At 57.2% G+C, this 26,035-nt stretch overlaps 1 protein-coding gene across 3 annotated transcripts in view; it reads left to right on the top strand.

Moving 5' to 3' along the window:
* Positions 1-21,876, top strand: part of FADS2 (fatty acid desaturase 2) — a 37,960-nt gene extending 16,084 nt beyond the window's left edge. For 2 of the 3 annotated variants that reach the window (XM_053203061.1, XM_027045940.2), the window contains exons 3-12: positions 632-829; positions 955-1,056; positions 6,219-6,344; positions 12,472-12,532; positions 12,917-12,993; positions 18,534-18,631; positions 18,878-18,974; positions 19,206-19,285; positions 19,671-19,796; positions 20,053-21,876. In XM_053203061.1, the coding sequence (XP_053059036.1) occupies positions 632-829; positions 955-1,056; positions 6,219-6,344; positions 12,472-12,532; positions 12,917-12,993; positions 18,534-18,631; positions 18,878-18,974; positions 19,206-19,285; positions 19,671-19,796; positions 20,053-20,104 (1,017 nt within the window). In that variant the 3' untranslated portion in view covers positions 20,105-21,876. The remainder of the gene's footprint in view (positions 1-631; positions 830-954; positions 1,057-6,218; positions 6,345-12,471; positions 12,533-12,916; positions 12,994-18,533; positions 18,632-18,877; positions 18,975-19,205; positions 19,286-19,670; positions 19,797-20,052) is intronic. The other variant, XM_027045941.2, reaches the window with a different exon arrangement.
* The last annotated feature ends 4,159 nt before the right edge of the window (positions 21,877-26,035 follow it).

Raw genomic sequence — 26,035 nt, 5'->3', positions numbered from 1 at the left:
CATTCAAACTTTGTCATGCAAACTTTACCACCACCCACGTCCAGAACTTTTTCCCCATCCCAAACTGCTACTGTCCCCGTTAGACATGAACTCCGCCAGCCGTGGTCAACACCATTCTACATTCTGTCTGTGATATGCCCGCTCCAGGTAACTCAGTTGAGTGGAATCATACAATATTTGTCCGTTGACGTCTGGCTTAATATCACAGAGCACGATGTCTTCAGGGTTCATCCGTGCGGCAGCAGGTGTCAGATTCTCCTTCCTTTTTGAGGCTGAGTGATATTCCACTGTGTGGATGCACCACATTCTCCACTGATGGAGGTCTGGGTTGCTTCTGCCTTTGGCCTTGTGAATAATGTCACTGTGAACACGGTGTGTACAAGGCAGGCTTTTGAGTCGAGTCCTTTCTCCGCTACTCGACTGGCTGTGGCCACACGGTGCGATCCCCAGGGCTGCGGAGGCCCAGGCGGGTGCCGTGGAGGCTGCTGATGCGGTGCACGGTGGCCGGGCTCCCTGGGGTCGCAGGCTTGTGGATCGGCCCCTCTGGCCACCGCTTCTCTGGGCCAGAAGACGTCAGTCCCCTCCAGAGCAGCCAGGTGGCCGACACCTTCCCTGTGCTCTTGTTCAACAGTCCCAGATCACAGAGGACTTCCGGGCCCTGAGGAAGACCGCTGAGGATATGAACCTGTTTAAGAGCAACCACCTGTTCTTCCTCCTCCTCCTGGCCCACATCATTGCCATGGAGAGCATCGCCTGGTTCACCATCTTTTACTTTGGCAATGGCTGGATTCCAACCGTCATCACGGCCTTTGTCCTTGCTACCTCTCAGGTGAAGTGTGACACCCTCACCGGTCACCGGAAGCCCCCGCCCCAACCGCCCCCCTCCCCCGCCTCCAGCTCACAGAGGCCGGTTACGGGTGAAAGCTGGCACTGTGACAGCATCTCTCTCCCCAGGCCCAAGCTGGGTGGCTGCAACACGATTATGGCCACCTGTCAGTCTACAAGAAGTCCACATGGAACCACTTCGTCCACAAGTTCATCATTGGCCACTTAAAGGTAAATACCAGCAGCCCTGGGCGTCCACCCGTCAGTCAGCGGTTGGCACGGCACCATCTCACTTTGTGGAAGCCAGGTCTCCCCTTGGATCGGTGGCCGTGGCCGCAGGGTAATGAGGCAGAGCCACCTGTGAGCAGTCTCTTCCCACCGGGCTGCTCTGGGCTCTGGGACTGAGCACATCCTGCATTTCTCTGACCTTCCGAGCCCTGTCTCCATATTAAATTAGACCCACAAAACCAGCAAAAAAAAAAAAAAAAAAAAAAAACCCAGAGGGCAGGTGTATCCTGCTTTTGTATATTGACTCAATCGATTATATTGTTTACTCCTTATCTAAAGCCTTATCTAGTAAATTCCTTTTAATCTCGAAGGGAGATATTGTCATAGAAGTCTTTAGATAAGGGACATCAAATAGCGTGATGATCAGCTGAGCCCAAGGGCCAGTGCTGTTTATTTTTTATTAAAAAAAATTTTTTTTAATGTTTATTTACTTTGGAGAGAGACAGAGCATGAGCAGGGGAGGGGCAGAGAGAGAGGGAGACAGAGTCCGAAGCAGGCTCCAGGCTCTGAGCTGTCAGCCCCGACGTGGGGCTTGAACCCACAGTCATCGAGATCATGACCTGAGCCGAAGTAGGAGGCCCAGCTCACTGAGCCACCCAGGCGCCCCGGGCCAGTGCTGTTTAAAGCTCATGAGTAAATAGGTCCTCCTTTCTCACCTCCTTGCAGATGAGGGGGTGTCCCCACAAAGCTTTACAGTGAGGCAAGTTGAGAAGAGGACAGGCTGGCCTTGCCCATGACCTTGTGCTCATTTGATAGCCGTATGTCCTTGTTTTGGACATAAGTCCTTGCCAACTTATTCTGAAACAAATCATCCCCCACTCAGTCCTTCCCCAGCAGCCCCCAGCTGCTCCCTAAGAAAGGCTGTGTCCTAAACAATTCCATCCCTCCTCACCCTGGCGTGGGAAGAGCTACATGTGTGGATTAAGCATGTGTCCCTGCAACTCAGGCTGCGCGGAGCCCTTGGCTTGTCGGCTGCGGGTCTGGTTGGGGGTGAACTGGCAACGAACTAGTAATAACGAGTTCGGCGGCAGTTTGCCTCGCCCTGAGCCTGAAGGGGCCTGAGAACCTGGTTTCTTTCCAAACATTCAGGGGTGAAGGGAGAGGGTGCGTATAGTGGAGCGCTTTGTTTTGTTTTATACTCTCTCCTGCTGGAGAAAACCCTCCTCCGTATTGGAAAATAACATTTCACTCCCAACCGGTGTCAGCCCCACACGCTTAACAAAGATGGGCCGGGCCGCCGTGTCCTGTTTCCAGACGCCGGGTGGGAGCCGGGAGGGAAGGCCTTTCCTGCCTGATGTCCCTCGGTCTTTGAAGGGCCCTGGAGCCTCGCTCTTATGTCAGATGGAAGACGAGGCCAGGACAGAGGACATGAGTTCACGAAATCAGAACCCTGGCACAATGGGCAGAGGTCGGGGACATGGGTTCCGCTCGTGCCTCGCCAGCCCTCCGCTAACCGTGTCCTTCCGGCTGTGTCTAGGCTAGTGGCACAGGCATGCAGTTCACCCCGGGGTGCTCTGGAGCCAGGAGGGTAACGGCTTGCCTGAAATCGCTCGGGCACCCTGTAGTCACACAGCGGCAGACAAGTCTTGTAGGCCCACCTGTTCGTCTGGTCCCTTTGCTGGGAAAAAAGGGGGCTGGCTGCAGGGAGGTCCCCAAGTGCCCTGCCAACTTGGATGTTTTAGCACAAGCCGGTGAGGACGGAGAATGGCGGGCCGGGAGCCTCGAGGAGCTGGGACCTGATCCTTACTGGCACCCTGCTGTGCTCCAGGATTCCAGTGTGAGCTCCCCACATCCCAAGGGCCCCCTCTCCTTCAGCCCTGTCACTTCCAGCGGACAAGAGTTCTGAGCCATCACGCCTCTGTTGAAAACCCTTTATTTGTTATTTAAAAAAAAATTTTTTTTTTTGTAATGTTTATTTTTGAGTGACAGAGCATGAGTCGGGGACGGGCAGAGAGAGAGGGAGAGACAGAATCCGAAGCAGGCTCCGGGCTCTGAGCTGTTGGCACAGAGCCCGACACGGGGCTCGAACTCACGGACCGTGAGATCATGAGCTGAGCTGAAGTCAGACACTCAACCGACTGAGCCACCCAGGCACCCCTGTTTAAAACCCTTTAATCGGTACTCTGCATCTGGAGATGGAAACCAGAAAACCGGCGGCCTTTTCAGTACATCATCTCGGGCCACCAGGACTAGGGTTAAGGCGAGGGAGGCACTTGCCTCGCGCACACAATTTCGGGGGACACCAAAAGACTCAGTAATCGACATTTGAATATGTTTTTTAAAAAAACGAAATTAATGCAGAAAACTTGCCCGTGAACAAAATAGCAGCATTTTAAAGAAAGGTCAGGGCTGTGCTGAGCCATATTGGAACCCGAGACAAAAGGGAGGAAAGATCTGGGGCGGCACCCAGGTGGCTCAAGTCGGCTAAGCGTCTGACTCTTGATTTTGGCTCAGGTCATGATCTCGCGGTCCATGAGTTCGAGCCCCGCGTCGGGCTCTGTGCTGATGGCTCGGAGCCGGGGACCTGCTTCAAGTTCTGTGTCTCCCTCTCTTTCTGCCCCTCCCCTGCTCGCGCTCTGTCTCCCTGTCTCTCTCTCTCAAAACTAAATCAACATTTAAAAAAATGAAAAATAAAGGGGCGCCTGGGTGGCTCAGTCGGTTGGGTGGCCGACTACAGCTCGTGTCATGATCTCGCAGTCTGTGAGTTCGAGCCCCGCACCATGCTCTATGCTGAGAGCTCAGAGCCTGGAGCCTGCTTCCGATTCTGTGTCTCCCTCTCTCTCTGCCCCTTCCCTGCTTGCTCTCTGGTCTCTCTCCTTCTCAAAAATAATAAACATTAAAAAAATAATAAAAAATGAAAAAAAAAAAGAAGAAAGTGAGGCGAACCAAAAGTAGATCCAGAAACTCTTGTTGATGCATTTGCTTGCTTCATTACAGCCAGGGGTACACGTTTTTCCTTTTCCCTCAGGCTCTGATATAGCTCGACCCCGGGATTACTGGCCGCGATCCTGGGTCTCCGACTCAACCAAAGGGCTTTTGGCTTCTGGAGCAGTCCACACCACCCCTTCCCCGACCCTCAAGGCCTGCCCCCAGCCTCCTCCCTCTGTCTGGAAAGCACCTGTCACTCACTCTGCCAGGCCCTCTCCTGCCCAGCCTGCAGAGCGAGCCAGTCCCCTCCTCCTGCAGGTTTGCTTCTCTTCCTGGGCCCCATCTCAGTGTGCTAGGGTGCCTTCCTCTCCTTCCCTAGTCAGGGGCTTGCCTCTGGATCGCTCTGCCTAGTGAAGAATGGAAAAGAATCACAGCAGGGGAACAGCAAGATCAAACAACATTTTGTCTCTGATCTGCCCAGAGAGTGAGATAGCTCTCAGGCAGTCGGTCACTGAGTCATCCCCGGTGGCGGTGGGGGGGGGGGGGGGGGGGCGGTTTTGCAGTTCAGCCTTCTTTCTTTCACTTATTCATTCAACAAACATCGCTGGGTTGGTGTATCCTGAACAGCATGGCTTGCTCCTCAATTTCTTTGTGCCAGAGACTTTTCCATATGACCTTCCCCAGGAGTTGGGTTCCTTCCTTCTGGCTGGAAAGGAGAATGTGTCATCTGATTATCTGATTTCCCAGTCCTCTGAACTCTCACTCACTGTCATTTTTTTTTTTTTTTTTTTTTTTTGCTCTGATGTGTTTTGAGACTCACCTGCTCACAGGTCTCCACAAAGGCTACAGCTGCGGGTGGCTGTGCCAGCCCATGGCTCTTAGTGTCCAGAGGTCGTGTGTGTGCCAAAAGTATCTTCCAAGTAAAATATTTGTTTTAGCAATGAGGCCTTTTTGCAGATGGCCGGACCCTTGGCCAAAGAGTTGATTGATCCAGAAGTAGTTCACCAGTAAAGAGACAATCATCAGGAAGGTCTTAATTTCCTTTTGTGGGCCGCAGGGCAACTTCGGGGGATGGGCATGTCTCCAAAGTGTGGCAAGAGCTGGAGTTGGTGAGCCAGAACTTTCTGACCTTGCAGGACATGCTTACATAATGCTTCTTGTCTCCTAGAATCATGGTTTTATATTTACATTTAGAACTGGGAAGCTATTACCTGTTCCTGTTAGGGGTCGTTTCTTAAATCCTCCTTCTGGCCTCCCGGGTGTGACCTCACCCCTCGGTACAGCAGCCTATCCGGCTGTCGGGTTGCCTCTTACCGACGGCTTATGGTATGTGCTCAGATTTATGCAACCGTCATTTGGGGGAACATCTTCATCACTCCCAAAAGAAACCTCAAAGCTCATGGCCACCCCCCTTCCAACCCCCTCATCCCTCCCTCCCATCCCCAACCCCAGCCCTAGGCGACCACGGCTCCTTCTATGTCTAGATTCTCTATTCCAGACCTTTCATATAAATGGAATCACGTACGTGGTCCTTTGTGTCTGCCTTCACCCACTTACCATGACATTCTCAAGGCTCCCCCGCGTTGCAGCAGATATCCGTGCCTCACACCTTTTTATGGCGTGGCCAAACGGTATCCTGTCATGCAGATCAACTACGTTTTATTTATCCAGCCATCAGGCTGATGGACATTGGGTTGTTTCCACTTTTGGGTTCTTTTGAATAACGGGAACATCGGTGTCCAATTTTGTGTGGCCGTGTTTTCATTTCTCTTGGGTACCTGCCTCGGAGTGGGATCCCGGGCCAAAGAGTAGAGACCACTTCTTACCGTCTCCTGAAACAGAAGTGTTTCTCCTTGTGGAACGTGGCATGTGGGGGACATACAGAGGATGCGGGGGGTGGGGGGGAGGCTCACACCTGGTGCTGGTAGAGTCCAGAGGCCACCCCACACCTGCCAAGGCGCCCGCCTAGCACTAGCTGTCCTTGCCCGCCATCGCTGAAGGCGATGGGAAGACGGGCCTAGAGGGGTGGCATGGCTTGGCTCCACCCAGAAGTCCTGGCCTCTGGGGCCGCCCAGCGCTCTGGACTTAGTCCCGGCAGGACTGCATTCTGATGTTTGGGGGGCGGGGGGTGCCCAAGGCCCCATGTATGATGGTGAAGTCAACCCTGAGCACTGGCGGTCCTAAGAACTGGTCCCCCCGCCAGACAACTGTGCCACTCACCCCGTCTTCCCCCACAGGGTGCCTCCGCCAACTGGTGGAACCATCGTCACTTCCAGCATCACGCCAAGCCCAACATCTTCCACAAGGATCCGGATGTGAACATGCTGCATGTGTTTGTCCTGGGCGAATGGCAGCCCGTTGAGGTACGATGAAGGGTCAGTGTTGGCATGGGAAGCGTTTGGCCCGAGGGGGAACCAGGGAAGGAATCCTGCGGGTTGAATAGTCATCTAAACGCATCTGCATCTAATGCGTACGTGGAAACCTTTCCTGAATTACTCAAGCTGGAATTTCTGTGGCGTGGCCTCACGTACAAATAACAGATCAGCTCCTTATCGGTGTTAGAGGCCTCTCTCCCTCCTGTGGGCTGGGGGAGAATGCTTTCTGGCTTGTTTCTTCCTGGGGGCAAGGGAAACCTGATTCCGGTTTCGCAGGGAGGCACAGTCCCAGGGCTCAGGCGCGGTCCCCCAAGATCAGCTCAGGAAGTCTTATTTGGAGAGTCAGTCCTCGATGCTGAGAGGGACCTTGGCCAACCTGCTTCACCATAGGTGACAAAGTGAGGCTCAGCGGAAGGAGGGGGTGTGTTCAGGATCACATGGGTTAGTGGCTAGTCTGGGACGAGGCCCCAGATCTGACAGCCAGGTCCTTTCCCTTCCACGCTACCACACTGCCTTATTTTTATATTCGTTCCTTTTTTTTATTATAAATCTAGAACTTACCCATTACAAGCATTTAAGTAGTACAGAAATACACCAAATGACAAAGCGAATCTCCTGTTACCTCCATTGTCCTCCTTTGCCCCAAAGATCTTACCCCTGAGGGTGACCACTAATGACAACATAGCATATAAATTCTTCCAGATTTCTTTTTTAGAAACCAAGATTAAAACCTAGACATTCTTGGGGCCCCTGGGTGGCTCCGTCGATTAAGTGTCTGACTCTTGATATCGGCTCAGATCCTGATCTCATAGTCATAGGATCGAGCCCCAAGTTGGGCTCCATGCTGATAGTGTAGAGCCTGCTTGGGATTCTCTCTCCCTCTTTCCCTCTGCCCCTCCCCCACTCGTACTCCCTGGCATGCGTTCCCTCTCTCTCTCTCTCTCTCTCTCTCTCTCTCTTGTTCTTTCACTCTCAAAAATAAACTTTAGGGGTGCCTGGGTGGCTCGGCCTGTTAAACATCCAACTTCGGCTCAGGTCATGATCTCACAGTTCGTGGGTTTGAGCCCCGTGTCGGGCTCTGTGCTGACAGCTCGGAACCTGGAGCCTGCTTTGGATTCTGTGTCTCCCTCTCTCTCTGCCCCTCCGCTGCTCATACTCTGTCTCTCTCTCTCTCTCTCAAAAATAAATAAATGTTTAAAATAAGAAAGAAAGAAAGAAAGGAAGAAAGAAACTTAAAAAAAAAAAACCACAAAGTAAACAACCTTAGACATTCTATCCTGCCCCTTGCCACCTTACCAAACATGGACCCCTTTCTGGGAGTCCCAAGTGCATCAGCCTTCGCCGGGGTCTGGCCAGTGCTCTGGTGTATTTCTATACCATAACATAACCCGTGCTATTTTATAAGACAGGAAAATACATTACTAATTCTCAACTTCTCTAGGGTTTAATTTACAAAAAAAAAAAAAAAAAAAATCTACATATGCTTTGCTGTTTGTAAATATGGTGGTGAGATGAGTTTAGGAGATTTTTTCGTTGTTCTTGTACAGCTCATAAGCGTCACGCTGCCATGCACAGAGTAGGGACTCCATAAGCATTTGTCAAGAGAGGCGCATCAAGGAAGGAGAGGGGCCTGGGATTCCCAGCGGTGCTGTGGTGTTCCCGACGATATTGGCATCCAAGCCTTGGAGCAAGGAATGGAGAGAGCCTGTTCCTCCAGTTCTGGCTCTCACCCTGTCTTTCCCATTTCAGTTCCACCCAAGAGAACATCTGAGCAGAAACATGGGTTTTCCGTGGCATGGTCAATGCAGAGGAAATTAGCCAAAATTCAGTGCTTTGGAAGCGAGGAGCCTCTCTGGCCAGGCAGGGATTATATTCTCTGCCGAAGCACAAGCTTGCCCTGTTTCTTCTAGGGAACAGTTTGCTAGCTTTGATGTGAGGTGTCCGGATAGTGGGGCTGACGAACTTGGGGCCTCGATGAGTGAGGACAAAGGCTTCCCTTTCTTCCTGAGGCTTCATGCGATAGAGTCGTCGGCTGTCCTGCCAGATGCTCTCTGTGTCCCTAACAACACAAATCCAGTCTCACCAGCTCTGCTGGCAGGAAGCCTTCTTTCCTCTCCGTGTGGTGGGCAGGGAAACCTCTTTCAACATCTCTCTCCGTAGACACTTCTAGAACGCCAGCTTTGGGGCAGGTGCTGGGGAGGGAAGGTTCGGGGATCTGGTTATCGGATGGCCGGTAGCATTTGAGAGACCACAGCCGGGGCCACGGGGGCTCTGTGGAAATCCTCTGCTTTGACCCACGTGTCGAGGGAAAGGCCAGATGTCTGCTGGGTTCCTGACCCAGCCGTGCCCCGGTGTCCACAGGACCCTGCTGCCCTGGAAGGGACCCTGGTGACCATGGGTCTGATGACATTGTCTCAGGCCGGGCCCACATACCACACACCCCACTCACCCCAGGGCCAGCCACCTGGCCCCAGATGGCCAGGTCTCAAGGTCTCTCTCTCTCTCTTTTTTTTTTTTTTTAACGTTTATTCCTTTATTTTGAGAGAGAGGAAGTGGGGGAGGGGCAGAGAGAGACTCCCAAGCAGGCTCTGAGAACTCACGACTTCACAAACCGTGAGATCATGACCTGAGCCAAAAATCGAGTCAGAAGCTTAATCCACTGAGCCACCCAGGCCCCCCCAGGCCTTGGGATCTTGAGAAAGCCTCTGGCCTCCAGAGCAAGGAGGCCGGGGCTCTTATCTCCAGGCCCCGATAAACAGACCGGCTCCAAAGGGCTGCCCGGCGCGCAGAAAGGTGAGCAGGGTGGGCCTCTTAGTTATCTGCCTTCTGGTCTTCTTTATGACTTTCAGGAGGATTTTGTTTGTTTTATGTACCAAGATGTATTCATTTCTTCCCCTCCTGCAGATTCCTTTCATTTCTTTTATGCTTAGAAAGTTCTTCAAAAAAAAAAAAAAAGATTTTAAATAATCTCTACACCCTATGTGGGGTTTGAACCCACAACCTCAAAATCAAGAGTCGCACACTTTACCGACTGAGCCGGGCAGGCACCCCAAGAAAGTTCTTCGTACATATTATTTTCAGCGTCTTAGAGCTTCACTTTGAATTATTTAACTTTGGCCGAAGAGGCTGTGGGTATGGCTGACGTCCTCCCTCCGCAGTTGTCTGGAGTCAGCCAGTTTTTTCTAGCACCACCCCTGTCAGCGCGCAAGGCCCTTCCCATGTGGCGACGACAGAGCGGGGTAAGGGGGGCTCCCCCAAGCCCTGCGCCTGGGCTGGGTGGTCTGGCCTCAGGCAGGACACCGTCTGCACGACTTGGGCGGCCCTCCATTCACCCTAGGCCCTTAATAACTTACCGTAAGCTCGTTAGCGGACTGACGTTCCGTTCCTGGGAAAAATTGATGTCCTCGTACTCGATCTTTCCATCCAGCAGTAAGGCGTCTTTCTCCAACTGCTCAAGCCTCTTTTTTATTTCTCGTAGACTTTTCTTTACACGTCTCATGGGTGGTTCTTGTTCAATTTCATGCTGGATATTTTCCATTTTTGTTATTGGGGGTTTGCCAGGGTTCAGGGAAGTTGTTGATATTTGATTGTCATCTTAGGTCCAGCTGGTTGTCCACTCAGTCATCTTTGGGGTTTTTGGTGGTTTTTTTTGGTTTTTTTTTTTTTTTTTTTTGGCTTTTTAAAAAATGTTTATTTCTTTATTTTGAGAGAGAGAACAGGGGAAGGGCAGAGAGAGAGGGAGAGAGAAGCCCGAGCGGACTCTGCGCCGTCGTCCGCAGACCCCAACGCGGCGTTGGGGGGGGGGGGGGTTGGATCCCACAAACCGTGAGATCATGACCTGAGCCGAAATCAAATGTCGGACGCATAACTGACTGAGCCACCGTGGCGCCCCCCTCAGGCCACTTTGTGATTTGAGTTATTTCAGCTGATTGTTCTGAGTTTCCTGGGTAGACAATTCTATCCTTGAAAATAATGAAGATTTACTCTTTCTAATAGCTCCCCACTCTTGTTTCTGGTTTGGGTTTTCTGACATTACTGGAACTTCCAGAACAGAGTTAAATAGCGGTGATGTCAGGGGCAGCCTTCGCTCAGCCATTTATCTATCTGTCGCATCCCGAGGGGAACGGTGAGGCCATTATCCCAGCTGTAAGAGGGCTTTCAGAAGCCATAAGTGTCTGTGCCTCCCCACCCGACATCCTCCTTTTCCGCCCATCTGGGACGGGGATGCTCTCCCTGCCCCGCCGCCCGTCTGCACCTGCCCCTCCAGGGAGACCTTTGTGAACGGGCCGAGTGACCAGCCCTCCCTTGGAACAACCACGGCCCTCCTCTCGGGGCCCACGGACCGGGGTCTTGCCCTGCTGTGCATGCCCGGCGTGGCCACGTAGCTCATTTCTCTCTGTGAGTTTGCAGGTTCCCAGAGGCGGGGACTGGGCTTGGCGACAGCTCCCCTCCCCCAACCCTGAACGGACAAGGAAGGCCCTTGTTGTTCCTCAGACATTTTGTTCCAAAGCTGAAAAGTCCCCCGCACACGCCCCTGGCATGCACTCGGCCTGTAAGCCAAGCCTGGCCCGTGGTCTGCGGAGGGGCTGGGCACAGGACGGTCAGCCCAGCCTGGGCAAAGCGGTAGGGACCTCCAGGAAGCCAGGCCACCAGAGCTGGCGGGGCTCCCCCTGCCCCTGCTTTTGTCCCCTAGGAGCCTCAGCTCGGGAATGCGTCAAAGGGAGCCACACGGAACAAAGGGGTCACTTTTAGTGGTGCTTCAGGCAGATGTGTCATGACCAGGGCCCCTGGTGCCAAGACGCCAGTCCTGGGGACAGTCTGGGCTTCCTTCCCACCAGGGCCCCTTCTTTCAAGAGTCATGGGCCCTGCCTGTGAGTTTGACGGTCACTTTCCTCTCTCTCACCTGGAGATGGGGGCATTGGATGGCCAATATCCAGCGTCTCGCCATCTGTAATGTGCTCTCCTCTCCTGACTGCAGTAAATAGGAATGATCGCCTTCCTCTGAAGGTGGATGGATCCAGGGAAGGGTGGGTGAGGGGCAGTGTCCCAGGGGCCAGCACCTGGCATTTATGCCCATGTTCTCATTGGCTCCTCTTAACGAACAGTGATTTGGGTGCCGAACAGGGCTCAGAGAGACTAAGTGATCTGTGCAGGTCTAAGCCCAGCCTCCCTGTGTGGCCCTTCAGCATCGGCACCAGGAGCAGGGGGCCACTCTCTGAGCATCACCTTATGGTCTCAGTCCCCAAGGAGCGAGGTGGGCTGGTCTCCAGAGGACTGGACCCTAGAACTTAAGGGCTCCAGGGACCCTGTGGGGCAGTGGCTCCCCTACTGGCTCGTGCTCAGCACGGCCGAAGCAGCTATGTGCCCAGGCCCCAGCGTGGCCCTCCTCGTTCGGAGTGTCTGGGCGTCAGGGTGCCCTGGCTGGGACCAGGTGGCTAGGCATGGCCTCCTTGGCCTGCCGGCACCCTGAACAGAAAAGCATCCTCCTGGGGAAAGTGATTCGCTTTTGAAAATTGCAGGAGGCTCCAGGGAAGGAGCTGCTCCCACCCCGGTGACTGTTAACAATTCCCCTGGCCCTTACCTGGGTTCTCCCGGCTGCGGCGGGCTCTGGGGAGCTCCCCGGGATGCCCCGAGAGCTTTTCTCACCCTCAAAGGGGTGGAGGCTGTCCAAGGAGCTCCCTCTGTGGGTCCCCATGTGAGTCATTCAGTGGCACACTCACTCCACAAACATTTGTTTAGGGCTTGCCATGTGGGCTCCGAGTCAGCTTTCTTGGGCCAGATCCCAGCTGGGCCCATTTTCTGTGTGGCCTTGGGCAATGATTTGACCCAGGTGTTCAGAAGCACCAGCCTCCTGGGCTGGCAGAGGCGTGGGTGAGCTCAGGCCTGCAGGGGGTGAAGCTTGGGGTAGGCACCCTCAGCCCGGGCGAACCCGAGGAAACGGTGGCCACTGTTCGCCGGGGCAGCCAGGAGCCCCGAGGGCCAGAGGGGCTCAGCTTTGGGGGCCCAGGGTGCAGACTGACAGGAGAGGGGCGGTGGCCGCCGAGCGGTGGCGGGGGGGCACGGGCGGCCGGAGCCTGGGGGTGATGGGTGCTCATGCTCTCTCCGCTCCCCTCAGTACGGCAAGAAGAAGCTGAAATACCTACCTTACAATCACCAGCACGAGTACTTCTTCCTGAGTGAGTGCCGGGGCGCACCCCACAACCACACCCCACAAGGGCCATCTATCCGCTCTCGCCCGACACCCCTTCGGACCCAGAAATCGCCCCCAAGCCTGTTAGAGCAGGAGGGGCCCCGGCAGTAAACGGCATCCCCAGCAGATGGCACCTGGCCCGTGATATGGACGGGGCACAGACCCAGGATCCCGCACTCGGGGGGGGGGGGGTGTCCCAGACGGAGGGGAGGGCGGGGTGGGGGTGGGGAGCGTCTGCTCCACCTCTGCTCCTCGGGCACAGGTCGCCACCTCTGCCTGTGAGCTGCAGGGCTGGACCCCCCATTCAGGGCTCGGCCCGACTCCCGCCCCCGGACGGTCCAGGCTCTGAGCACCTCTGTTCTCCCCACAGTCGGGCCACCACTGCTCATCCCTGTGTACTTCCAGTACCAGATCATCATGACCATGATCGCACGCAGAGACTGGGTGGTGAGTCAAGGGGTACAGCTGGCCAAGGGTGTGGGGGGCACACAGGGGCAGGTGGGCCCAGGGGCCTGCCCTGTCCCCCCTCGGGAGGGGGGCTGTCTTGTCACTCTCAGGAAAGGACCTCCTTTGAGGCTCCCAGGAACCGAGGAGACCACGGCGCCCCAGCCTCACACATTTCCCCCCTACACACACGCACGCACACACACACACACACACACACACACACACACACACACAGTGGGGGCAGTGGGAGGCCACCGCCTTTGCAGAGCTCCCTCGGAAAGTTCCCAAAGGTGATGTGATGAGAGCCAGACTCGGGCCACCTGTCCACCGCTCCGGCCACTGCCTCCCGTGCAGCCCCGAGACCCCGTGAGCCAGGGCACACCATGCTCCGCGTGGTGAACGGAGAGCCGCTGGGCGCTGGCTCAGATGACAGGTGCATCCGTTTGCTACGGCCGCGCAAGAAAGGAGCACAGACTGAGTGGCAGCTGTGTCCCACCACAGAGAGGTCGCTTTCGCAGTTCTGGGGGCTCGCAGCCAGAGGTGGGGTGTTGGGGATGTAGATCCTTCCGAGGGCTGTTAGGGAGGACCTGGTCCCGGCCAGTCTCCTTGGCCTGTGGACAGCCGGGTCCCCTGTGGGTGTCTCTCATCGTCTTCCCTGTATGCACCTGTATCTGTGTCCAGATTCCCCTTGGCGAAGAATGCCGGTCACAGTGAATGAGGGCCCACCCTGTGGACCCCAGCTTAGCTGATGGCATTTGCAGCGACCCTAGCTCCAGACAAGCTCACGGGAGGCCCTAGGAGCAGGGTTTCAACGTACGCATTTTAGGGGGACACAATCCAGCCTGTCACATCGGGCTTGGCAGAATCTCCAGATTCTGCGTCCAGAGAGAGCCGTCCAGCGCAGCCCACGCCCCGGCCGTTGGCTTTACGTAGACGTGCAGGCGTGATTCTATGTACAAGGTTGATAGAATGACCCAGATGGAGCCATCCCCACTGGCAGAGCCTTGACTGTGGCAGAGTATGGCTCCCTGGGACTGGGAGGGGGCCCCTGCCCTGGAGGCCAAGTGGAGGCGCACGTAGGTATTGCTGGTCTTTTTTTTTTTTTTTAACCCAGTTTCATAAATGAGAATATTGAGACTCTGAGAGTTTGGGACTTGCCCAGGGTGACACCAAGCGGGGGGGGGAGGGGGGGAGGGTCTGGCACTAGAAACCAGGCCCTGTGTTCTCCCCTTACATCAGCCCCCAGTCTCTCTCAAATACTACCTCCTGTTTCTATGGCATTTGAACGGCTTCCGAGTATTTTGCCTTAACCTCTCTCGTTGAAATTGTGGGACAGGGGCCACGCCTGTTGATTCTGCTAAGGTCCAGGGCTGGGACCCAGGAGGCGTTGGGGTAGTCCGGGAGGCAGTAGATTCTGGAAGTCTCTGCCACCCCTGTGTTGGCAGAACCTGTACCGCCCGCTTCTAGGACATGATATTTTTCCGGAAGCGAGTGTTTCATCAGTACTTACCGTGTTCCAGGAACAGTTCAGCGCGGCCACCTACATTATGTTGTTTTACCCTGGTTTATGAGTTAAATGGCACAGGCTGGAGGATTGGAGTTTCTGGGTCAGTTAAACCGTGGGAATTTGAACCCACACCTCCCGCCTGCGGAAACTGCTGTTTCCCCTGGGGACCCCGGGCTCTGGAAGGGATCACACAGCTGAAAAGGAACTTGAGCCCTGCCGTGTGGGGTTTCGCAGTGCTGCTGGAGGTATTTTTTTTTTTTTAAGTCTATTTGTTTATTTTGAGAGAGGGGCAAGGGAGGGGCAGAGAGAGAAAGAGAAAGAGAGAGAGAGAGAGAGAGAGAGAGAGAGAGAGAATCCCAAGCAGGCTCCGTGCTGTCAGCACAGAGCCCGATGCGGGGCCTGAACTCACCAACCATGAGATCATGACCTGAGCTGAAATCAAGAGTCGGACACTTAACCAACTGAGCCACCCAGGCACCCCAGCTGCTGGGGGTATTTTAACCAGCTTTCATGGCAGATGACTCCTGCCTGAATATTTCCTTTTTTTTTTTTACCGTCCTTGTTCCCCAAGGGACAAAGTACTTGATAAGGACAGCAGGAAAGGAAGTGAGGCTACGTACCTCAATGGGATCAGGTGGCAGAACCAGGGGACTATGATAGGACCCCTCAGGGCCCTGCCCTTGACCCTGCTGGGGAGTCGGGTTCAAGCTGGGTGAGAGGGACCGGCCTTCAGCCTCGGGCTCCTTCTACAAAACAGGAGCTGACTGCGGTCAGGTCCGGTGCTGGGGATTCAGGGCAGTTAAGATCCAGGGCCACGCCTGGGGTCCATGACTGCACAGGGCATGGGACAGACTTGTGTCCTGCAGGGGCTTGGGGCAGTGGCTTGGGGCAGTGGTCCGCCGCAGGAGCAGTTCTGCTGGGCCAGCTGGCAATATCTGGAGACATTTTTGGTGGTCACAACTCGGGGGAGACAGTGCGACTGGCATCTGGTGGGCATCTAGCTGGGGACGCTGCTAAACGTCCTGTCACGCACGGGTCAGGCCCCCGCGGTAGAGAGTTAGCCCCAAAGGCGGTCGGTCGTGTAGAGGATGAGAAATCCTGGCTTGGAGGGGAGGGCTTGAGACACTGTCAGTCAGAGCTTCAAGGAGAGAGGTGTTTACTCTCCAGCAATGTTGCCCATCACCATATCCTGGAGGTTCTGGGTCCGACGCCACGAGCCACTCTCTCCTGAGATTCTCTCCGTCCGTGTCCGCGTCCTACCTCTGCTGGTTCTCCTCCCCGTGCTTCCCTGCCCCTGACACCAGTGGTCCTGTGGTCATGTGTCCCTCTGCACAAAAAGAAAGAAGCACGCACCTCATTCATATACATGTACTTTTTTTTTTTAAATTTTTAAAAAGTGCTTATTCATTTTTGAGAGACAGACAATGCGCTAGTCGGGGAGGGGCCGAGGGAGAGGGAGACGCAGACTCCAAAGCAGGCCCCAGGCTCCGAGCTGTCAGCACAGAGCCCCACGCGGGGCTTGGACCCACAAACCGCGAGATCATGACCTGAGCCGAAGTCGGACGCTTAACAGACTGAGCTGCCCAGGCAGCCCCAATATACACATACTTTCTACTGTACCACGAACACACACAAGAGATGAAAATGAACGTGATGGAAAAGTTGGAGCAGAACCCGGAATGCTCGCTTCTCCCACCGCCTTCAAGACCCCTCGCTGGATCCCAAGGTCGTGCCCTCCTGGCCTCCCAGCTGCTCCCCTCTGCCTTTCCTGCTCAGCCGATGGCACCAGTGCAGGGACCAGCCGGGATTCCTCACGACCAACCAGTCCTCAGATGCACCTGCCTCCACCTCCTAAATCGTTCTGGAATCTGTATCTCCTCCTTGGGACTGGGGGCCCTGCTTCGAGTCTCCATCATTTCCTGTCTCAGCTACCGAAATAACCTAATCCCTCCATCTCCAGTTGGCAGGGATCTATTTTAAGATTCAAATGGGACTGTGTTCTTCCGATGTGTAAACCTCTCAGGAGTTTTCTGTTGCCCGAGACGTAGAAGTCAGTGTCCCAAGGCAGACGGGACCTGGTGTTGTCTCCTGCCCCCACGGCGAGCACTTGGGCTGTAGCACATGGGACGTAAGATCTGCATATAAACCCAGCCCCTGCCCCCCGCTCACCTCCCCACCCCCGCGCACCCCACCATCTCTCCTGTCTGGGCTTTTTTTCGTATTGTCGTCTTTCTGCAAATGTCTCCTACAGTTCTTTGCTTGGCTGCCCTCTGGTTTGTCCCAGCCCAGCTCAGGCCCCTGCCTCCTAAGGAAGACCTTTTCTAAATCCGAGGATTGTGTCAGGACCCCACCCAGTGCTCCCCATTGCTTTTGTCACCTTCCATTCAGACGTGGGGCTCGTGAAGGACCTCCTTTTGCTCCTAGCACCCAACTCAGCCTCTGATAGAGAAGAGGCATTCAAGGAGGAGCCTAGCCGGACTGGGTGGCTCAGTCGGTTGAGCATTTGGCTTCAGCTCAGGTCATGATCTGGCGGTGCGTGAGTTCGAGTCCCTCGTCGGGCTCTGGGCTGACAGCTCAGAGCCCGGAGCCTGCTTCAGATTCTGTGTCTCCCTCTCTCTCTGCCCCTGCCCTGCTTGAACTCTGTCTCTCTCAAACATAAACATTACAATGACAACAACGATAGTCAGACATAGGATGAGTTGGCCAAGCAGACGGGGAGAAGGAGCCTCCAGGTGGGTGCAGCCTGGACGCAGACCCTGGGCCAGGTCGAGAGACTGGCTGCATGAGGAGGCCAGGTCGGTGGGCAGGCATGTGAAGGGCCCATGCGCCCTACCCAGAGGCTAGGGTTTATCCTTTATCTAGTGGGGGACGGGGCGAGTGGTGGCTTTGGGGGTGGCAGTGTCATGATCCAAGTTGTGTGTTAAGAAGATCTCCATGGTGACAGTGTGCAGGGACTGGATTGGAGTCGTTCAGAGCTTATACTTGCACGCTTCACTTACTGTTGTAATACGTGGTCAACCCACGTCCAACCTCGGTGGGAGGTTCTCTCCCTGTCCCGCAGATGAGGACACAGAGGCACAGCTGGATGAGTCACCCACAGCTATACAGAGCCAATGGTGGAGATGGGACTCACACAGGCAGCCCCACTTAGAGGCCGTGCTGAGTCTCTGGAGAGGAAAAGTGATGGGGGAGAGCAAACCGTGCAAAGGCCCTGGGGTGGGAATAAGCTGGGTCAGGATGGCTGGAGAGAGAGTGGTCCCTGATCCTGCAGAGCTCTGCGGGAGAAACAGGTTCTGCTCGGGGCTGAGAAGGTGGCTCTGGTTGCCATGGTACACGAGGAGAAGCAGGAGACCGATGGGAGGCATGCGGACTCGGGTCGGGTTGCAGCGAGGCAGTGGAGAGAGAGGGACCCGTTCCACAGAGCGCCTACCCGTGGGGCTGCCGTGGAGGGTAGAGCAGTGGGGACAGCCGAGGGAGGCACTTGCCCAGTGAGAGAAGACAAGCAAGCTTGCGATGCTGTTGTCACCTTGGCGAGGGGCAGGCCGGGAGAGGGGACAGGAGGAGAATCAAGTGTGTGGAGAGGACCAGCAGAGTCAGAGGCTGCTGGGAGGGCCTTTACGTGGAGGACGGACGGTATCGCTGGCCTTTGTCCTGCAAGGAAGGAGATCCCGGGTCCCAATGGGAGGACACGGCTGAAGGGCAGCTGTGGGGGCCAGTATATGCACCTTCAGAATCCCCGGGACCAGAAAGGGGCTGTTCCTTGGCTGGCGTCTCCTGCTCCCCGCCCTGTTTCTTTCCCTGAAGCAAAGCACCCAGGCCCCTTCTGCTATACACACATTCAGCATTTCCCCGGAAACAAAGACGGCCACCAGCCCTGTGCGAGCAAGCATCGCATCCTCCGCGGGCCTGGTGCCCCACGTCCTGAGGCCACCTTTGCCTAGTGCGGCGCGTGAGGGGCTGTGGGCACACGTGTGATCAGGATGCGGCACCTGGGAGGACGGCTGTCCCACATCTAATCTCGTTCTCTGTGCAGGACTTGGCCTGGGCCATCAGCTATTATGCTCGCTTCTTGCTCACCTACAGCCCTTTCTATGGCATCCTGGGGGCCGTCCTTTTCCTCAACTTCATCAGGTACCTGAGCTTGGCCTTGACAGGGCTTCGACACGGGGGGGCCCCGTGCGGAAGGGCTCAGAGCTCCCCACTTCCTGCCCTGGGCCCCACGACGTGGCGCCTTGGCAAGGGCCGTGGCTCACCCCCCCGCCCCCGCCCCTGCCCCGGGCCGTCTGTGGCTAGGGGAGAGGCTCTGTTCCTGTCATGGCTGGGCCCCACGGGCAGCAAGACTCCGTGGCTCCTGCGCTGAGACGGACTGTCTTCCAGGTTCCTGGAGAGCCACTGGTTTGTGTGGGTCACGCAGATGAACCACATCGTCATGGAGATCGACTGCGAGCCTTACCGTGACTGGTTCAGCAGCCAGGTGAGGGCAGCGGAGCTGGTCACCGGGGCCCCACGGCGTGTGCGGGTCCATTTCCCGGCCTCCAGAACTTGGCTGCCCCGTGCGCCCAGTGGGGCCTCCCTGGGGCTGCCTGTGGCCTCCCACTGGGAGGGCTGAGGTCTCCTCGAGAAGGAGGGGTGGGCCTCGGGGGGAAGGAGGTGAAGCCCTCATTCTCCCTTCCGCTCCTGGCCTCTCACCCCCTCCCCTCTGCAGCTGGCTGCCACCTGCAACGTGGAACAGTCCTTGTTCAATGACTGGTTCAGCGGGCACCTCAACTTCCAGATCGAGCACCAGTGAGCGCGGGCGGGCAGGCGGGCCGGCGGGGAAGGTGGGTGGCACAGGGAGGAGGCCACCAGCCCCATTCGGGCTCGGGCAGCACCTCGGGGCGACCTCTCTCCCTCACCCTGGCCAGGCTCCCTCCAGAGCACCGAGCTCTGCAGCTGAGGTCAGGGAGGGGCTCACTCTGCACCGGGGACGGCCACCCCTCACGTGTGGCCCGAGCTTTGTGATTCGAGAGCTTGTACCGGCGGCCTCCCTCGATCCTGTAAGCCCACAGGGCAGGGGGATCGATCCCTTTGCTGACAGGGGAGCTGAGGCCCAGCTGGGCCCCACCGCCCGAGTGCCGGCTCCTCTGGGGGCACAGCGGGAGAGCCCTCACCCTGGCCCTGCTCCCCCCAGCCTCTTCCCCACCATGCCCCGGCACAACTTCCACAAGGTGGCCCCGCTGGTGAAGTCTCTGTGTGCCAAGCACGGCATTAAGTACCAGGAGAAGCCACTGCTGAGGGCCCTGCAGGACATCATCAGGTAAGGGGGGAGGCCACGGGTGCTAGGGCCCAGGGCCAAGACCAGCTATTGACAGCTGGGGACTGACAACAGCAAGGGGGCTGCGCCCTGCCAGAGCGGGCGTCCCCACCAGGCCACCTCCCTTACTAGGGATGGCCTGGCTTCTCTCTGGGCTGGCTGAGGACCTTCCCTTTGTCCTTCCTAGGTGGGGGGGGGGGGTGGTAGGGGTGGGGGACCCCGCCCCTCCTGGGCCCTGACTGTCCCCTCCTCCTCCCAGGTCCCTGAAGAAGTCCGGGCAGCTGTGGCTGGACGCGTACCTCCACAAATGAAGCCTTTGGGGCGCCCACGGGGAAGGGGGAGCAGGTGGGAGTGCTGGCCACGGGGTGGGGGGGTGGGCTTTTGTTCCGAGGGGTGTCCGCGAGGCCGGGGTACACGCTGGCCCACAGACCCCATTTTTGGTCTTTCTCTCGTTTTCCCTCTCCTCTTTCCCTTCACTTCTCGCCCTCATGGGGCTGCCCTCTCGTCAGGCAGCCCCTCCCCCTCTCCTCCCCGCCCCCAACCCCAGGAGCAGAGAAAGGTGCTCCGTCCCAGCCCCCACCTCCTGCCCCTAAACTTCTGTCGGGCCAGAGGTCCACAGATTCGGCCCGCGACACACCCGCCTCCCCAGCCTTGCTGCCTGGCCTCTGGGCCTCACGCCTCCTTTTCTGCCTCAGATGCTCTTGGGGTCCGTGGGGCGGGGTCCTCGCTGGGCGCGATGCTCTCCCCGGCCCTGCAGGCCCCGCCGCCTGTGTCAGCCGGTGTCAGGGAGCCTGTGTCCTCCTCGTTCCCGTCTCCCGCCCAGCCCACGCTGGGACCACCGGTGCTCGGGGCCTCCCTGACGGTGCCACCTCTCTCCGGATGTCCAGGGTCCTGGCCCGCCTCCCGACTGCCTTTGCCTGAGCAGCGCAGCCAGCTCAGACTCCCCGGGGCCCCAGGAAGTGTCCTTGCCCCTCCAGTGCCCTCTGACCCAGGGCTTGTGCTGTTCTACCCCACGTCTTCCCAGCCGCACGGCCTGTGACCTCGGGTCCGAGGGGGCAGTCCTGAAGGTGGGTTCAGCGGAGGCCCGTGGCCAGGTCAGGCAGGTCCTGTCAGGTCCCAGGAGCATCAGCCTTGTGCCCCGCCCACCCTCTTCGGGCTGGGAGACCTAAGATTCTGGAGCTATCGACCCCTTCTCCAAAGTGCTCCCTCACCTGCCAGGCAGCTCCAGCCAGTTTCTCCGCTTGGCCAAGTGGCCTCCGGCCTTTCCAGCTGCAGGAGGGCGCCCGAGGGAGGCCTCACGCAGCCCCTCCCCCGAGTTGGGGCTGCCAGTGTGGACATGCTCACACTGTCTTCCACTCTCCCATCTTCTGGTGTTTTTAACCTTTTGTTATACGGTACATTCTGACAGGCGGGTGGCAGCAGGGCTGGGCCTTGTGACAACTTTTACCACCTGCCCCTCACCGCCTCCCCAGGCTCTGCAGTCGGCTGAGCCGGGCTCACTCACTCAGCCTATGGTGGCCCTGACTGTGGGGGGCTGCTGGGGCCGCTGCTGTCGTCGAGGGGGCAGTGGGGGCACAGAGGGAGGCAGTCCCGGAGGAGGTGACCCTGAGCAGCTGGGCGGGGGGGGGGGGTGCGGGGGGGGACTGGGAGGGAGGTCTAATGAGGGCCGAGTAAACACAGCAACTAGGCGTTTGGGGCTGGAGGCCAGGTGGCCGAGGGGATGGGAAGTGAGAGGGAGGAGGCCTCCGGCCTAGGGCATTCGGAAATCTAACCCACTAACCAATATTTAGCGTCAGGGGAGGGGAGCGGAAGCAAGCTCAAAGTGGGGGCCTTTGGGGGAAGGCTGTAGTCCCCCAGCTCTGGCCAGCCAGGGGGGGACCAGCCTCTAGTGTGACAAACCTCCGGCTTGCCATGGCAGCGTGGGCCCGAGGCCCCCCCCCCCCCCCCACTGAGAATGTGAGGCCCAAGGAGCTGTCCCTCCCCCAGAGACAGAATGGACCCATAGGGAACTGATCTTAATTTTTACCATGTTGTTTCCCTGCTCCCCCTACATTTTTTGGAAATAAAAGTAATTTTATTCTCACTTTCTTGATCAGCGGATGACTTTATGAGTGTTAATGCTGGGCAGGGTGTCGGGATTGGAGGAAGGGGCTTTGCAATCAGGGTCCGGGGCACCAGGGAGGAGGCTCCTGCTGACACAGGCGGCCTTTTCCCTGTCCCCTCCCCAACTGCAGTCACCCCACCTCCGCCCCCTGCTGCCTCTGTTCTGGAGAGAACTTCTCTCCCCTCCCCTTAAGTGCATTCACACAAACCCAACTCCAGACGTGGCCATGGGAGCCACAGGAGGCTTTCTGGAAGGTCTCTGGAGGGCAGCAAGGAGGAGCTGCCCGAGGCCACCTTCCTGCCATCCCCATCTCTGTCCCCAGTTTATCCTCAGACCAGCTGTCTGCCCACAACCTCACCAGTCAACTGGCTTCTGCCAGACTCCCTTCTCCCCATTTCCTGGTCGGTGCACAGAGCCCCGGGGGCAAAGAAACTCTCAGAAGGGGCTTTGGAAAGTCCTGGAGACCTACGCTTCCGTCTTGTGGCCCGTGCCGTGGCTCCTTGGGTCCCCACAACCTGGGGAGACAGCCATGCCATCTCAGTCCAGGGCCACCAGCTCAGAGGCAATGGCAGAGACTGAGTCCCACGCCTGGGAAAAGTCCAAAGGGATGTGCCAGGGGCCCTTGCTCAGTTTGCCTCCCATGCTGCTCGGCTCCCCCGCTTCTGGGTGGGCTCAGTTGGCAGGTCAAGCCAGGTGTGCCAGGAAAGGGCCAGGAAGTTCAGCACAGCCAGCACCTCAGGGGGCTCCCCATTTAGCCTTGCATCTCCTAGCAGGGCTGGGGAGGGGTCCAGAGTAGACCCTCGTCCCCCTCTTGCTTTCCCCATGACTTCAGTATAGCCAGCAGTGACAGCCAGGTGTCCCGAGTGGGGTGTGTGTATGTCCCCAGTGGGTGCAGGGACCCTGCAGTAGGACCCAGGATTGCAGAAGGAGGCCTGAGCCAGGAGGCAGAGACCCGAGTGGCCTTGGGGGAGTCCTTTGCCCCTATTCTCTGGGCCACATTTGTCTATTGAAGGCACCGGGCTACAGTGATCTGACCTGCGAGCCCTTGCCCTGGCCCTTCTGGGAGACCCTTTAGAGGCTCTTGAGGCTGAAAGACCATGAGGAACACACTTCCAAGACCTGGGCCTGTGTTCCACCTCCTGCCTAGGCTGGGTGTGGTCCCCTGTGTCCCAGGTGGCCCTACCACCCCACCGGCGGGAAGCCCAGGGTTCATCACCTATGACAGCCTGGCTCCTGGGGAAGGGGAGAGTGGTGGTGGGGTGGGAGTGGGGGGCGGCTGATGGGCTAGGCGGACGCTGGGGCTATGAGGGCACCCGCTAAACCTCGGCTCAGGTCAGTGGGCATGTGGAGCTTCTCTGTGACTCCTTCCGACCACACCGTCCTTGACCTGAAGTATTACCCTTGGGGCAAGAAGCTGGGGACGCCCGTACCTGCTCTCTGCCTAATTGCTTCTCCTGTCCCCGGACCTGGCAGAGAGAATCATGGGGGTCGGAACCCCACCCCCTGCCAAAGTCATGACACCCTCACATTCAAGGCCCTGAGTGATAAGACTGGAAGCTTCCATTCACAGGTGAGGCTGGGATGGGAAGGGAAGGGCCTGGCCTGAGGCCACTTGGTGGCAACAGCTGGGTCCCTGCTCCTCACCCAGCACTCTGCCTGGGCATCTTCTTCGCTTCCTTGAGGGAAAGGCTGTCTCCCAGAACAAGGCACCTCCCCACCCCCCCGACACACACACCATGTCAAATGCCAGTCCACTCCCAAGAGGCCAGGCAGCTGTCTAAGGGGGACAGCAGGCCGAGTCCTTGCGGAGAGGAGAGCACACTCCCAGCAAGGTGGCCACCCTGGTGAAAAGTATCAGTTTGCTGGGTGGCCCGGGCACGTGCAGGGTGCCAGGCCCCAGAGGAGGGGTCAGCAGAGCATCCCGGCCTGTGCGTGCTCCTCGAGCCCCAGAGGTGGTCAGTGCCCTGACAAGTTCCTTAGGCCTCTGGTGGGACCCTCAGAAATCCTCTTGGCCCACTGGGAGGAGAGAGGAGGCCTTTGGTGACAAGGGGCAGGGCAGAGGCGGCAGCCCTGGGCCCGGATGGCCCTTGGGAGCCATCGGCCACTGCTCATGAGACACGGTGCTTTGGACCAATCAGGACTCCTCAGCTGTCCCAGCCGCACCATCCCCAGAGAGGTGTGCCCCTCTGAACAGGACATAACTTCTCAAAGAATCCTTGCTCTGACAGCTGACACGCGGAAATGATAGGCTGTGGACCCCAGGAGTGCCCACAACCACTTGCGAAGAAACTGAAGCCCCTGGGGCACCTGGGTGGCTCAGTCAGTTAAGGTTAAGCATCCCAGTTAAGCGTCAAGTTCAGGTCACGATCTTGCAGTTCGTGAGTTCAAGCCCCACATCAGGCTCTGTGCTGACAGCTCAGAGCCTGGAGCCTGCTTCGGATTCTGTCTCTCTCTCTCTCTCTCTCTCTCTGCCCCTCCCCTGCCTCTCTCAAAAATAAACAAACATTAAAAAAATTTTTTTTTTTTTTTTTTTAGATAAGAGACTGAGGCCCGGAGAGGTCTGGAGATCTGGAGCTCTCTGGGCCGCATTTGACATTTCTAACCAGACTGGCCCAAGCATACACACAAGGGGCCACCTAGCATGCTAGCATTTGAAGGCCACGTCTCTATGGTCCTCTGCCATTATAAATGTGTTTCTTTGTATTTTGAAGGCATTTAGTTCTTTCTTCCAAATTCAAGGGCCAGTACCCAGGAGAATTAGTGACAGGTCCCGAGAGCTTGGAAAGGACCAAGCAGAAGAGGCAGCCAGGTGCTCTAGGACGTGTCAAGGGAAGGGGAGTGTGGGAAAGACCAGTGAAAGACAGTGACCTGTCCTGTCCCAAAGGAGTCCGTTCATAACTGGGACCAGCCATTCCCAACATCACAGGCAGGGCTGGTACTTGTGAATCTCCTTTTCCGCCATCTGCCCGGGCTGTGCAGATGTAGGCAGATGGTAAAGCAGGGATACGGGGTTTCTTGGAGGCTCTGCCAAGGCCCTTCCTTCCTTCCTTCCTTCCTTCCTTCCTTCCTTCCTTCCTTTTACAAACCTAGCCCACGCTCCCTAGGTTTTTGTTCCATGACTGCATAAGACATCTGATAAGGGGGAGCTCAGCCCAGGAGAGGGGTGATGACCTATCCCCAGAGGTTCTAGCATGGGGGACAGAGTGGAACAAGGATAAGGATGACCCGCCAGTGAAGGATTTCAGGCAATAAGGAGAGATCGGTGGCTACTTGAGGCCAGGCGTCTTCCCAAAGCGTCCTCGGAGGAGGAGGAGGTCCCTAGGCAACCACCCATTTGCAGGCGGAGAGCACTCCCCACGGCCACCACCAGGGGCAGCATGGAGCGTGGTCTGCCCCACAATGGTGCAGATACTCTGGCTGCCCCTAGGTGGCGTTGCAGGCTCAGCCTTCCCCCCGGTGGGGACTGCTGCCCTCAGGTCTGTCCCTCCGAGCCACTGCAGGAAATGCCGCGATTGTACAGGAGATGGAGGGAATGCCATCCCGGGCCCGCATGGCACCGCTCAGACAGCCACGGGCTTGTCCCAGGTCAGGGCAGGTGGGGCCCCAGGGCGTAGGGCTTCGTGCATAAAACTTTTTACATTTCAGAGGCCTGTTGCCAAGCCCTATGCAAAGAGCCTTCCATACAGCATCCCTTTTACCTTCCGTCACCCGTCACCCTCGGGGATCATACTACCGCTCAGAGAGGTTGAATAACTTCCACAAGGTCACGCAGCTCTGAGTCCAGGCAGAGGTGGGACTAGTCCCCTGGTTTACGGGACTCCGGAGGAGAGGAGGGTGGGAGCTGCATGGGGTGTGGATCAGGGTGGGGCCGGGCGGTCCTGGGAAAGGACTGGATGAGACCCCCAGCACGTGTGCCCCTTCCACCTCCCGGAAGAGAACCCAGTCCAGGGCCATGGGGGCCTTGACAAAGCGAGGGGCAATCCTGTGGCTGGTGGGGAGAACTCCCCGTTCCCACTCCAGAAAAGGCCTCAGAGAAAACCTAGCTCAGCACTTTGTTTTCTTTAAGCTGCTTCCAGCTTAAAGAAGCAGCCTGTGGGCCACTGAACACAGTCAAGCTGCACCCCCGCCAGCATGATGC

Source organism: Acinonyx jubatus, chromosome D1, assembly GCF_027475565.1.
Source record: "Acinonyx jubatus isolate Ajub_Pintada_27869175 chromosome D1, VMU_Ajub_asm_v1.0, whole genome shotgun sequence".
Lineage (NCBI taxonomy): Eukaryota > Metazoa > Chordata > Mammalia > Carnivora > Felidae > Acinonyx > Acinonyx jubatus.
This window is presented reverse-complemented; position numbering and strand designations above follow the sequence as displayed.